This window comes from Puntigrus tetrazona, chromosome 22, assembly GCF_018831695.1.
Source record: "Puntigrus tetrazona isolate hp1 chromosome 22, ASM1883169v1, whole genome shotgun sequence".
Lineage (NCBI taxonomy): Eukaryota > Metazoa > Chordata > Actinopteri > Cypriniformes > Cyprinidae > Puntigrus > Puntigrus tetrazona.
The window spans coordinates 17,438,995-17,452,279 of NC_056720.1; the positions used below are offsets into that span (position 1 = coordinate 17,438,995).

The following is a 13,285-nucleotide window of genomic DNA, read 5'->3' on the forward strand; positions in this document are numbered from 1 at the left end:
CCTATAATTCCCCCCGATTATTTGTACACATTTGTTTCCATAATCAGATATCGGTTTTGTAAAGTCAGATCCACCGATAAATGGTTCAGTTATGCATATCGGTTATTATATCGGGTTTTGTTTTAATATTGGTTTAATACTTGTACAAAGTAATGACTGAAAAGTACACAATGTAAAAAGGAGGAAACTACAGAGAACAGTTATGTGAAATACATGTTTATATAATGTATAAGAGAACATCAATAAGAAAAATCGGGAAATGCCTGGTCCTGACCAGGCCGGGAAAAGTGGACATATGGTCACCATGTTATAACTAATACAGATTATTTGTATATTTATATACCGATAACCGATATGAATAAACGAACCATTCATTGGTGGCTTTACAAAACCAATATTTAATTATGGAGAAATAAAACAATATCTGTCAGTTTCTACATAAAACAACCAAAAGCCTATATAAACCATTCTTTTCTAGTAGCCTGTACTCTTTCTACTGGTTCATCCAAATGCACCACATGCATATGATCACAAGCGCATATCCCGTGATTATCAATAGGTAAATGCGGAAGAGAAGGAAGTCGAGGATGTAGCCCACATGACACCACTGGTTCTGTAGATGGTCTTCTTTTCGTAAAATGGACAAGTAAGTGTTCATCTCTCTAAGATCCTGACTGATCTGTCTTAATTCAGGCACATCCAGTGTCATGGATCCAGACGCTAGTGAACAAAAAAAAAAAAAAAGCAAACATTTAGCAGCTTAAATAGAGGCGTCTACTCTTGCTCCTGGAGGACCTACTGAGTTTAGCTTCAACACACTTGCCAGGAATTTTCTAGTGAATCTCAAGACCGTGATTAGCTGATTCAGGTGTGTTCAACTAGGGTTGGCGCTAAACTCTGCAGGGTCCCAGGCATCCAGGAAACACCTTTGATTTGAAAGCTAACATCAGGAACTATTCTTTTCTTACCATTAGTGGACGTCTGCTGACTGGACGTTGATTCTGAGGGCTTGATGACCCATGGGTTGGTTTCTTGTTTCTCTTCTAGCTTGGCTAAAGGGTCTTCAGGGAAACTGTAGCAAATAAGTCGAGCAATAAAGCGCATCACCAGCACCTGAACCCAGTGCGGCACCTCCCTGTATTTCATTGAATTGTGGTGGAGGACGCAGGTGATGAGGACCGTCTCCAGTAGACTTATAGTCATGAGTGCCAGGCACACAGAGAAATAGATACCTAAGGAGGTGAAACCAAATTTTAGTGTCAACAAAAAAGTCAACAGTCCTACATAATTAAATTCGTCATCCGTTTTTGATCAGTCATGTCAGTTCTCCATCAACCAAAATATTGGTTTACCGATTATCGGTTGTTCTCTCAAAGCTTTTGTTAAACCAAATCAAATGTTTTCTCTGCTTAAACCCAAAGTAGACTTCTGTTTTGAAACAAATGATTAAGGCATTGCTTCACACTGGTGTTTTGCGGCTGATTGACCTATTAAAGGCGTCCCGTTAGCAGTGCTGGGAAGCAGATCGTTCATAATGAGAAGAAAGACTGTGTATCCCAGAATAAGCGTCATTTTGAAAGAGGATCGGTCCACGCTGTGCGGCGGCAAGTAGAAGGACAGGATGTCGATGATCATGAGGAAGGAGCTGGGGATGATCAGGTTCACCACATACAGTATCGGCCTTCGCTTGATCACCACCTGCAGGATGGAGACAGTAAGACTCGGTCTGACAAATGTTAGAATTCAATTCATTTAGATATAAAATTGTACATGTACAACTACATGTTAGAGTATGTTAATATCCTATTCTAAACATAGCCATATGCCCTGCTTTTGTCTCTTTCTTACCCAGAAAGTGATGATGTCCCATTCATCTATTCCGAACTTCAAAATATCAGCTTTGCCCAAGATGACCACCAGCTCCCACTCTCCACTGGCCTGCAGGTAACTCTTCGAGTTTGCCGTCATCTCCTGGAAGGACAGGGCAGGACTGACACGGACGTCCCTTACTGAAGGGGTTACAGGTTTTACAGCTGTTAGAATTGTAACACATTCATAAAACATTGTATCTGACTTTGTATCAAGGTCAGTAAGTCCTATTTTTTAAAAAAAAATCAAGTTTTATTGTATTTAAAAGGTATATCATTTTAGGATGTCAGTCATTCATTTATAAATATAATTAATTACATGATGTGTTGATTAATTAATTGCTAATTACTTGGTTGTGAAAATACCCTCAAAATATTATTTATAAAGCTATTTTTGTGTTACACAAGAAAGTATTAATTAGACAGTAAAATAGTAGCTTTAGAAATAAATATTGTATTTGATTAACATAAAACGGCCTTAGATAAATAAATAATAAATAAAGGTTTGATTTTGCATTAATGTAAGTAAAATGTCACGGTATCCAAAGCAGCTTTGTCTTCAAAATGCCTTTAAGTAATTCAGGTTTGAGTAAATGGTGACATAATTAATTTTTTGGGAGTTTGAATTATGCCTTTAAAGTTTTTTTCCCTTTTTATTACTATTTTTTTTTTTTTATCATAATAAAGTAAGGATCTTAATAAGAAACTAAAGCTGCCGGCAGTTGGTGGTAAATGTCTTTCTGAGTAATTAATTCATTCCATTCAATCAAACGGCTGATTCATTCAGGAATCCAGTAAACGGTAATAGGCTTTTGAATCATTGATTCATCCAATTTGTTCAAAACGCAGATTCATTCAGAAACTAAACACTGCTGTGTTCTTCAGAAACGCTCAACAGTTCTGCTTAAGTAATGGTTTAGTTGGCAATTGGTTTAAATTATTTTTTACTGTATAATATCACATTTGAAGTTGTTAAATTAGCGGCGCAAAACATTCAATTACTGTCCACAGAAACTAACAAGACAGATTAAGAGGGTCTGCACAAACCGCAGACATGGATAAAGGGAAATGCTTTCCTGAAAAATATGTGCTGAGATGGCAGAAAATGAAGAGAGCATTGAAAGAGGAGACGTTACTGGTATGCATGTAGGAGCCGAAGGTGAAAGAGCAGTTCTGTACGTCGAAAGGGAAACTGAAGATCTGTAGGTTACAGGCGCTAACCAGCCTCAACATCCTGTCATAGCGGATGTGGCCCGTGTGGTTCACATACACATACGGACAGGCCTGAGAGACATCGTCATCCACACTAAACAGGAGAAAAGGGAGAGTTCATATTATTTTTATTTACTTGTATTCTGTATTATTTTAAACATTCCGCTAAGACAAAAACAGTCAGATTTATAGAATTGGCCAATAAGCAAGACAAACACTGCAACAATATTACACAGCCGTTTAATTCAATTTCGAATTATCTGAGACTTTATTGCTAAAGTTTAGTTTTTAGTTAATTACACTATATAGTTGTTTCAATTTGTTACACTGCAGCCTAATTTTTTGTTGTTGAGCCAACTAAAATATTTTAGTCGTCATATAAAATAACATTTACTTTAATAGTAATGTTAAAGTAAATGACATCTAAAATATTTTTGTTAACTCAACAAAAAAGTTGAAACAACTACTGTTTTTTGTTTTTTTGTTTGTTTTTTTTTTACTGTGTTTTTATTATAGCTATATAGAGTGCTGCAGAAATTACCGACAGAGCTGGGTAGATTACTTAAAAACTGTAGTCCATTACTGATTCCAAATGACAGAAATTTAGATAGTAGCATAATTTATAATTAAGACCATCATCAGACCTTTTCTGATTATATATAATCAACAATTAACACATTTTCCAAAGTACCAATTTTTACCAATTTTAGAATCTGATTGCTTTGATTAGCAGATGTATATATTCATACATCCGTACATAACCACATTTTCAGGCGCACGATAAATTTGTTCACCGGCTTAGACCACCAACGCCAACGAGGCATCTGTGTTTGTACATCTACTCTGTTACGGCATCACTGTTAGCGTCAATCCACATTAGCGAACGACAACGGTAATGTTGTTTATCGCGAGCTGCAGTGTTGCCCTCTGCCGCTTTAAATTCGAGCTTGATTCTGATTGGCCGTATTATGATTCGTCTGCTATCCCAGTTGGCGAACCATTATTCTCCTCAAAAATGTCCCAAACCTCCACAGCAGAGGGCACTCACAACTCATAAACAATAATGTCAGGCATCCAGAGATCTTTGACAGGAAGTGAAATCTTCGTAATGCCGTCACAGGCTTCTTCATCCCATATGAGGAATTCATGGAACCAGTACTATAACAAAATATGAAAAAGGTTGTGACATATTCAGGTGATGATTCTCTTAGTTCTCTTAGATGAGTCTCTTAGCATTGAGGCACCAAACCTACCAGCCTGAGCCAGAGGAACGTGGTGAGAATTTGTGTTTTTTCATTCTGCAAAACAGAACAAGCGTCAGACGTTCAAACACAAGTACGTTTTACACAACTAGAGAGAGATAGCTGGTCCTGCGCTGACTCACCACTCCCAAGATAGCGTAGAGAGTGAAGGAGATGTTGGTTATGGTGGGAGTGCTGAGGTTGACAGAAGGTCTGAAGGACTTCTTGTCGATGACTTCCTGTAGAGACTCGTACGTGGGTCCACTTTGTCCTTCTTCACAACGAAGCATATTTGCCAGACACGACGCTTAACGTGACCATAAACCAGGGAAACTTGTTTTAGAAAATCCTTTGACGTTCATTTATTAGCATGCAGTCAGCAATTAAATTCTGTGCCACACAGTATAGTCCCCCCAAAAAACGTATTTGGACACTTATACATTTACAGATATTAAACAGAAAAGTAATTTGTCTATGGTGTCTTTAATACAATAAAAGAAGCGTTTAATATTATTAATTATTCCAGCATTTTAAGTCTAAACGTAAACCGTTTGATCATCCCTAATAGGTATTTCTAGCGTTGATGGTGAATAAAAGGTAGTGCATATAATCTAATCTTATAAATGTACCTAATGCATAAATGTACGTAAAGCATAAATAAATGTATATATCCTACATTTGACAAATTATAACATATGTCATTATAACAATGTGTACTCTAGAAGCTTATTTCTGCCACAAAAAAAAAATGCTATAGAAACGGTAGTGTGCACACAACTTTAAAACAGATCCTGTAACATGGGGTTAAATCGGTTTATCCATTTGAGAAATTAGCAAAACGTGATTGATATCACTTTGCAATTACAGAAGCTGTAATAAAGTAAAATACTATATATATGTGTTATAAATTTACTTGTCCAAACAGCTATGATGAAGATAAATATGTGAATAATATACTAAGTTTTGTAATTACCTTTGAGTAGAATGAAAAATGGCAAAACAAAATGCCAAAGATGTCCCATAATGCTCGGTGTGGATGAGATATCCTTTAGTTTAAAACTGCTCACCATTTACTTCCACAGGTGAAATGTGATAACTTTACTGGCACAGTCATATGCGCTTGCATGTTGTTTAACACCTTCGGTAACCACTGAGCTGTCTTGTTTTAATAGCTTCAGATCCGTTCGGTCGAACTCATTAGACCTGTTTTCCATCAGATGATAAACATGTTCAGTTCCACACGTTTAATTAGAGGAAAAAACACCTTTCACGCTTAAGCTATTTTGGCTTCTCAAGACATTATTAAATCTACTTTACCATATTAAATCATCTTAGATATATATCCAGTCGCTTTATATACCATAGCATGGGTAGTTTTATATTTTCATGATGCCACCTACAAATCCAAAGACTCCTTGTTTGTATGTTACTTAACATATTGCATTTTTAAGAGCATTTTTGGGGTCCTCTTTTAGTCATGCTTCAAATTAATAACTTAATAATCATTAGCTATAATTATTCATTTAGAAATGTTTTATCCTGTTTATTTCAATACTTATATCTTACATTAAACAATAATTCAATACATCTTTAAAAAAACCCACAAAACCAGGAGCAACGTGTGATTTTTAAATAATATTTAATAATATAATATTTGAAAATTACAGTTTTTTTTTTTTTTTTTTTTTTACCACAGCTAAGAAAACATGTTTTGGTCATACAGATACAACAGGAAGTTCAGCTCTAAAGATATACTAATTTTTATATTTATTTATTTATTTAATGTTCCCAAGGCCTAAAATTTTAAATACTGGGACACTTATAGGGTTAGTTAAACCCTTTGTTTTTTTTAAGTCAGTGGCTGCTGTCAACTTTTTGGTTACCAACATTCTTAAAATATCTTCTTTTGTGTTTGAAACAACTTGAGGGTGAGGAAATGACATGAATGTAATTTGGGTGAGACCCCTTTAAAGCCCCAATAAAGCTATACTATTTTATTGAAGATCCCTTTTAGGAGTTTTGGTGTCAAAACAGAGCAGGAAATGATAAATCATGACTTTTTGTCCATACTGTATGAGTGCAGCCACAGAACCATGATTGTGCTTAAACTCACAACGATAAATAAACTATACATTATAAAAAGCACACGGTCAATGACCTGACCGAACATGAACCAATCATCTGTTCTGTTGTCATTACTGAAGTGCTCTTCAACTTGGTGACGAATGGCCAATAAATCCGTGCTCATCTTCTTCATTTCATCAAGGCATTGATCCCAGACTCTAACTGGACTTGCGCCAACTAGTTCTTTCTTTGGAATATCAGTCATGGTGTTTTTGTAGAAAGTGCTCTCAGGTGAGGTTGCTGTAACAAGAAACAAGACCACCATTTTGAAAACATCTTTTACACCAATGATATGAATTCTGATGTCAGATATGCACCAATGTACTGGATGACAAAATATATTGGCTTTTAAAAGTAGTCTTACCTTCAAAGTGTTTGTCACATGATTTCTTCATACAAGCAAGACGAGCAAGATATTTCAGGACCAGAATCCTGAGCCACTTGGGTAAGGGAGGCAAGTCACGGGAACCAAACAGGATATTGGTGATGAGGATAGTCTCAAGGAGACTTGCTACCATCAGAGCCAAACAGAGTGAGAAAAACACATCTAGATCAAGAGAGAAAGACAAGTTGGAGGTATTGTAAATTACTGTAGAGACCATTGATCTACAACCAAGGGTGCATTTCCCAAAACCTTGTTAGGTAATCATGGTCATTAGTTTCACTGAATTCATTTGATAACGACAGAACTTGCAACCACAGTTGCTTTTGGGAAATGAGCCCAGGCTGGTTTCCCTGCTGAAAAAAAACACATATGCTGATTAGGTATGTTTTTAAGCTGGGATGTTGGTATAGGTCATTTGCTGGTATAAACTGGTCCTTTTTCTAGTTTATGCTTGTCAAGTGCTGGCAAAGGACATGCATAAACCAGCTTAAACCAGCATCCCAGCTTCAGGATCAACATTTCTCACCCCTGCTCCAATACCAGAAATGTATTGGTCAGGTAAGGGAGACATCCAAAATATGCCTTGTTGGTGTGCCTCCAGGAACAGTGTTGGGAAACACTTGGCAAGTGTATTGGAGCTGGTTGGAGTGAAACTCTGTAGGGCAGGAATGCACACCCCTGAGTTTTGACATATACCAGCCCTATCTTGGTTAGAAAGTTTTGTTGTGTCGATTGCACCAGCATCCCATTCTGTACACTAGAATGATTGAATAAGAAGCTTTGACAACATACTTATGAGTGGTAAGTTGTTGCCTGTGACAGGCAGCAGGTCGTTCATTAGCAGCAGGAAGACGGTGTAACCCAAGATGAGAGTCATTTTGAAGGAAGCGCGGTCCACGCTTTGAGCTGGCAGCAGGAAGCTGAAGAGATCCAAAGAAAGCAGGAAGCTGCTGGGAATCAGGAGGTTCACCACATACAGCGTAGCTCGACGTCTCAGGACAATCTGTTCCACAATTAGTAAGGACGTTAGTGTTTATCAAGTATAAATTTCACAGTGGAAAAAAATAACACAAAGGGGTTAATTCAACAGAAATCTCCAAAAGAGCATGGGAACTCCAGATGGAACAAAACCTTGTGAAGGACTTAGTAAAGGACTTAAATTATAAGAGTTAGATCACTGATTCAGAAAAAAAAGTTCTTGCAAAAAAATGAATGTTAACTAAAACTTCAGATAGAAAGCAGGACATAAACATAAAAAAAATATTGTCAAGGGATGAAGAAACTGGTCATATCCAGACATATGTAATCCAGGGGTATCCAAACCTGTTCCAGTAGGGCAACTGTGCCCACAGATTTTAGCACTAACCCTAATTAAACTGACAGTTCCAGTAGTAAAAGGTGAAAAGATTTATTTTGTATTTTGTCAAGGTTTGGAAAATTCATGGATAGATAATTCAGCTGTAGGCACCAACCTACGGCAAGATGCTGGAATTCATTTGGCACACCCCCATTATGGGTATTCTCTTCTATACATCGGTTGTACACTTACCACCACAGTGCATTATAGGACTGAATGAGTGCACTCGATGTCCAATATGGTTTTGGACACCACTTCAAATGACTGTCCCCTTATAAAGTGCACTATTTAAGGATTCAAGGGGGCTGATTTCAAGCATAGCAGAGATCTTAAGGTTCACTATAATCTTCCAGGCAAAGATGTGGGGGTCGTTTGGAGCTGAACTCTGCAGGAAGTTGGTCCTCCGGGAGCAAGGTTAGACATCCCTGGTGTAGTCAAATACGCTTTCAGCTTTTTCTTGTTGATGCCTAGATCACAGTACCAGTAACATGCACCAGATCATGATAATGACACCCGAATCTAAAATGGCACTTACATAAACAATGAGGTTATCCCATCCCCCTTCCAGAAAGAGCTGTACAGGTTTTTCTGCTCTCATGTCTATAAGCTCCCACTCTCCTTTAGTCGTCATCGCTTCAAGAGAATTTTTGAATATCTGCTCCACTGGCAGAAAGAAGAACAACTGAACATCGTCACCTAGAAAAAGAGACCAGGAGGTACAATATAATCACAAGTAGTCAAACGGGAACATACTTTAGCTCGGTTTTGCTTACTTACGAGAGTGTTTATAAGAGTTGAACGTGTATGTACAGTTTTGGAAATCAAACGGAAAGGTATAAATGTCTAGTCTGCAAGAGCTGATCACATGGAACGGTCGTCCGTCAAGCACCAGACCAGTGTTGGTCACATAGACGTAATATGTTTCTGGGGCACGGTTTTCATCCATGCTGCAAATGGATGATGGGGAGCAGGTTAAAGGTTATGAACCCCCATGCAGTAGCCATAGCTGTTGCATTCATAATTTGCAGCTTACAATTCATTGATGACAATGTCTGGAATCCATATCTTTTCTCTTGGTAGTGAGATCTTTTTCGTTCCACACTCAGCAGGATCCCAGCTCAAACCTTCAATCTGCCACCTCTGCAAAAAATTATAATTCAGCGTGCTATTGCCTGGAAATATTTAGCCATGTAAAATGTGAATGGATCATGCATATACTAAACTAGGGGTGTGTGATATTTATCTGCGCCGGTCCGGATTTATGCATTGGCTTCAAGGCATGTGCCTATCCTTGCTCGTCCATGCAGCATAGTTAAATATTTTCAGTGCTGTTTTTTAACTGTTAACATGTAAAAAAAAATAAATAAATTGGCCCTGGCACACACCAGCACGTGGCTAATAATTCCAAGGCAATGTGATAAACAAGTTAGGTCATCTAAAAGTAATCTAAAAGTACCTATACTACATTACCTAACATAGTTCTTTACAGTTAGTAATATAATCTAGATTAAATACTCTATGATTTGTAAGTAATCTACCTACCACTGATCACATCGAAGTGAATCAGCCGTTCCAATAAATATTGGTATTTTTGTCAATATCATACACCTCTGGTCTGAACTGTGTATTTGTTCATTCTTACCATCCTCACCCACAGGTATGTTTCCAACACCTGTGCTTTTTCATTCTGAAAGGAAAATATATGCATTCTGTAACCATTTCTGTAATATTAAGTGGAATGAGTATCACAAAAATGTGAATTTTGCAAATGCTAAAGGTCCCCTGAAGTGCTTTGAAACACATTATTCTGTGTGGTAATGCAATTTTACTGACATATAGAGCAGCCCCGCCCCCTTTTTAAAAATGGTCAATAACGTTTGGTTTATATCTGTTCTGGCCAGAGTTAGTGTTGCCAGACATACAAAAACTATCATATTTGTTTGATAATTTAAACCTAGGTATGATGTACGGTCAATAATGAAAAGAATGCCGTAATGTACGTGATTTCAGTATTTTGTGAAACTTCAAATGTTGTCGTTTTAATCATAGGGCTTCTATATTAATTTATCTAGCTGTTGATCCTACCTTGCCCTGCTTTTGAAGTAGCACTGTATAACTTTTGGTGTCCTAGTGGTTAATAAAGAGGTGGAATTTGCGTGCATCCCGCGAAAGAACATTCTAACCGCAACTACTTCTCAAAGTTTATGGCGAGATGTGTTACTCTACAGACTACAATATTTTGAATATAAGCACTTATTATAAATGTACCATAGTGATTTGGGATAAGACATACAAAGGCGAGTTGGAAGATGAATTCACGATGTACTCGCTCATTACATAAATTTAGCAAATTTTGAAAACAGAAAAATTTACATAGTACTGCCAAAGCCAACACCTGATTTTGCGGTCCATGATGGCATCAGATTTGTATCGCAACATCTGGCAACACATAGGTTTCTGACAATGGCTTATGTAATTGGTAATTTGCAGGTCATGTTTAAAAGTTGTTGGTCTAGATATAGCTATGTTCTGAATTTTTTCCTTGTGTATGATACTTTTCCTCTAAATACAATAATTTTGAGCTTCTGATACGATACTTGGAAATTCCCAATCTGGCAACACTGGCCAGAGCCATTGAGCTCGGGAAAGCCGCATTTAACAGCCACAGACAAATGCAGATTAGCAGACCTGATTTGCCCCAATCTAAAGTATATTTAATCGGTCCTTGTCTCCTACATTGTGCATTACGTTCCATTCACCGTACAGTAAATACTAACACTGTGAACTAATCTGAAGTGACTGATCTCAGCTGCAGCTTCAGTGTGTATTTATAGTGTAGGGAGTGAGTGTTTCAGATTTTAGAGAGCATTTGATTGGTCAGAAGATTTGATGAGAAACTGAAGTATGAGGTGACGTCAAAAAAACGTTGATCCATTTTAGTGGAAGTGATGGAACTGCAAGTTTTGAATGCTTATATCTTCTAAATGAGAATTTTGTCACCATTTTGGAGCACACTGGCTTATAGATAACCTTAATTTTGATTTCAGGGGGACTTGACATAGTTACTTACAACTCCTAAGATTCCATAGAGAGTCAAGTCCACAGTGACGTTGGTGGGTGTGCTCAGACTTATCACTGGCCTTGCATCGCTGTAGAGGATGACTTCCTCTCGCATAGCATTAAGGAGCGATTTTGTTGTTGGTTCGGAACAGTTTAGCGGCTCCACGGATCCTAGCAAGAGAGCTGAAAGAGCAAAACCTGAATGAAGCATTTCATGTAGTATAGTGGACAATTTTTTTTGTTCCATCAAATCACCTCAGATGTTCTTGCTGTAAAATCACAATCCTTTAAAATAGATTAATAAATAATAATAATAATAATTGAATCTTACTGTGTATAAAGAAGCAGCTGGTGGTCAGCTGGAGCCAAGTGAGAGCAGCATACCATGTAATAACCTGTTGAATATCAAACTGGGTTACACTTTATTTTAAGATGACATTAATAATAATGTAACTACTATATGGTTAGGTTTAGGATTAGGGTTTGGCTTTGATGTAATTATGTATAATTAACCCCACTTTATATTAGGTGGCCTTACACATTGTACATTGCACTTGCATTTTAAAATAAAAAAAAAATACATCTGTAATTCATTTCAGTAATTACATGTAAAAATAAAATCGTTGACCCATCACTTACACCTAAACTCACCCATAAACCTACCCAAACTTTTCCCTAACCTTACCCGTATCCCATCTCAAAAGTGTTTTACCACACAATATGACCACGATAAGTACATTGTATTTATTTTATGATGTAAGCTACCTAATAAAACGTGTGACCAATAATTGTTATTATATTAGTAAGTACGTGTAATGTGTGAGTGTTACCACGAATTGCAATATGTAGCAAATAATCACAAAATACAACCTCACCGATTAAATACGGCAAAATAATCAAGACTCAAGATAACAAACTAAATGAAAAATAGTTTCAAAATGTGAAAAATTATGATAAACAAAAATTATGATAAAAAAGTATATATTTTTAACTTTTTGCCCACTACACATAACATTAAAAATGAACTATTATAACACCAAATACATTCTTACCTGTATTCTTGGAAGATGGATAGAAGCCATCAGGTCCTCAATAACCTGGACTGTAAGCTAATGTTTTACGGGTGGAGGTTTGAATATGGAGAGTGAACATAACATAAATACTTGCTTTTTATATGACTTATTTGTTTACTCAAATTGGAATAACCACAAGGGGGTTCTCTCTCATATTTCAAAGCATTTTTCTAATGTGATCCTAATATTCATTAAAATGCAGTATCCCCCCCCATCAGAAGAGACAACAGCAATTATTTTCAAGGGAAGCCGGCTTTGAAGTAAGGTACAGGAATGAAGTCGGGACCAGATTGAGGCCTGAAGCAGAATCTGAGCAGGTAAGAAAAAGTCTTGCATATGTTTTATGTCTTTCTGTGTAGGTGAGATGGTTGAGTTGACAAGTCTTGATGAGGATGGTTCTTCACTCTTAAAAATAAAGGGTGCTTAAATGGTTCTTCACAGCGATGCCACAGAAGAACCATTTTTGACATTCAGTCAAAGAACCATCTCTTCCTGACCTTTTTTAACTCTTTGTTATTCTTCTTTCACCATAAAAAATCTTTTGTGAAACAGAAAGGTTCCTCAGATGTTAGAGGTTCTTCGTGACATTCAGACATTCAGACAAAAAGGTTCTTCTGTGGCATTCTGAAGCACCTTAATTTTTAAGATTGAAAATAAATATTACTCAAATCACGTTTTGAATCATGCTCCTTTTGAGAAGAGTTGTCATTGGACACAATAAAGCTTTGAATAAAATATTAACCCCAGTATTTTAGTGGCGCAAGATACTGTAAATAAAGTGTGTGTGTGTGTGTGTGTGTGTGTGTGTGTGTATGGAATTGTAAACAATAAAATGATTTAGTAGCATCATTTGTAGCAAAGTCAGGGTAAACACTAAGCCATGTTTGTTCTGTACAGCTTAAATTTTATCAAATCAAAAAAACAGTAACACAACATCTACTACTAAGTACTTACTAAGTAATTAC

At 36.8% G+C, this 13,285-nt stretch overlaps 2 protein-coding genes and 1 long non-coding RNA gene across 3 annotated transcripts; all 3 read right to left on the reverse strand.

Moving 5' to 3' along the window:
• Positions 1-65: 65 nt before the first annotated feature.
• On the reverse strand, positions 66-5,899 carry LOC122327770 (5-hydroxytryptamine receptor 3A). The gene is made up of 9 exons (XM_043223361.1): positions 5,295-5,899; positions 4,465-4,628; positions 4,334-4,378; positions 4,129-4,238; positions 3,005-3,174; positions 1,849-2,009; positions 1,488-1,698; positions 969-1,232; positions 66-720 (listed from the first exon to the last, which is right to left on the reverse strand). Exons 1-9 carry the CDS (start codon positions 5,389-5,391, stop codon positions 494-496), a joined length of 1,449 nt encoding a protein of 482 aa, XP_043079296.1. The 5' UTR covers positions 5,392-5,899; the 3' UTR covers positions 66-493.
• Positions 5,496-11,308, reverse strand: LOC122327232 (5-hydroxytryptamine receptor 3A; the record flags this gene model as incomplete). Its single annotated transcript, XM_043222438.1, has 9 exons — positions 5,496-5,524; positions 6,470-6,685; positions 6,810-6,992; positions 7,623-7,833; positions 8,723-8,883; positions 8,965-9,134; positions 9,221-9,327; positions 9,830-9,874; positions 11,258-11,308. Coding segments are annotated over 9 exons (1,173 nt in total), but the record flags the coding sequence as incomplete, so codon positions are not given.
• A 1-nt stretch (position 11,309) lies between these two features.
• Positions 11,310-12,381, reverse strand: LOC122327771. Its single transcript, XR_006247714.1, has 3 exons — positions 12,300-12,381; positions 11,579-11,642; positions 11,310-11,430 (listed from the first exon to the last, which is right to left on the reverse strand). It is a non-coding gene; the product is annotated as an uncharacterized LOC122327771 (long non-coding RNA).
• Positions 12,382-13,285: the final 904 nt, after the last annotated feature.

Excerpts from the sequence above, each read along its gene's own strand:
- LOC122327770 (XM_043223361.1), bottom strand. The coding sequence starts at position 5,391 with ATGGTGAGCAGTTTTAAACTAAAGGATATCTCATCCACACCGAGCATT. Across the intron at positions 4,239-4,333 it reads CGTTCCTCTGGCTCAGGCTG|TACTGGTTCCATGAATTCCT; the intron begins GTAGGTTTGGTG and ends ATTTTGTTATAG. Across the intron at positions 3,175-4,128 it reads GACATTATTGTTTATGAGTT|TGTGGATGACGATGTCTCTC; the intron begins GTGAGTGCCCTC and ends TCTCCTGTTTAG.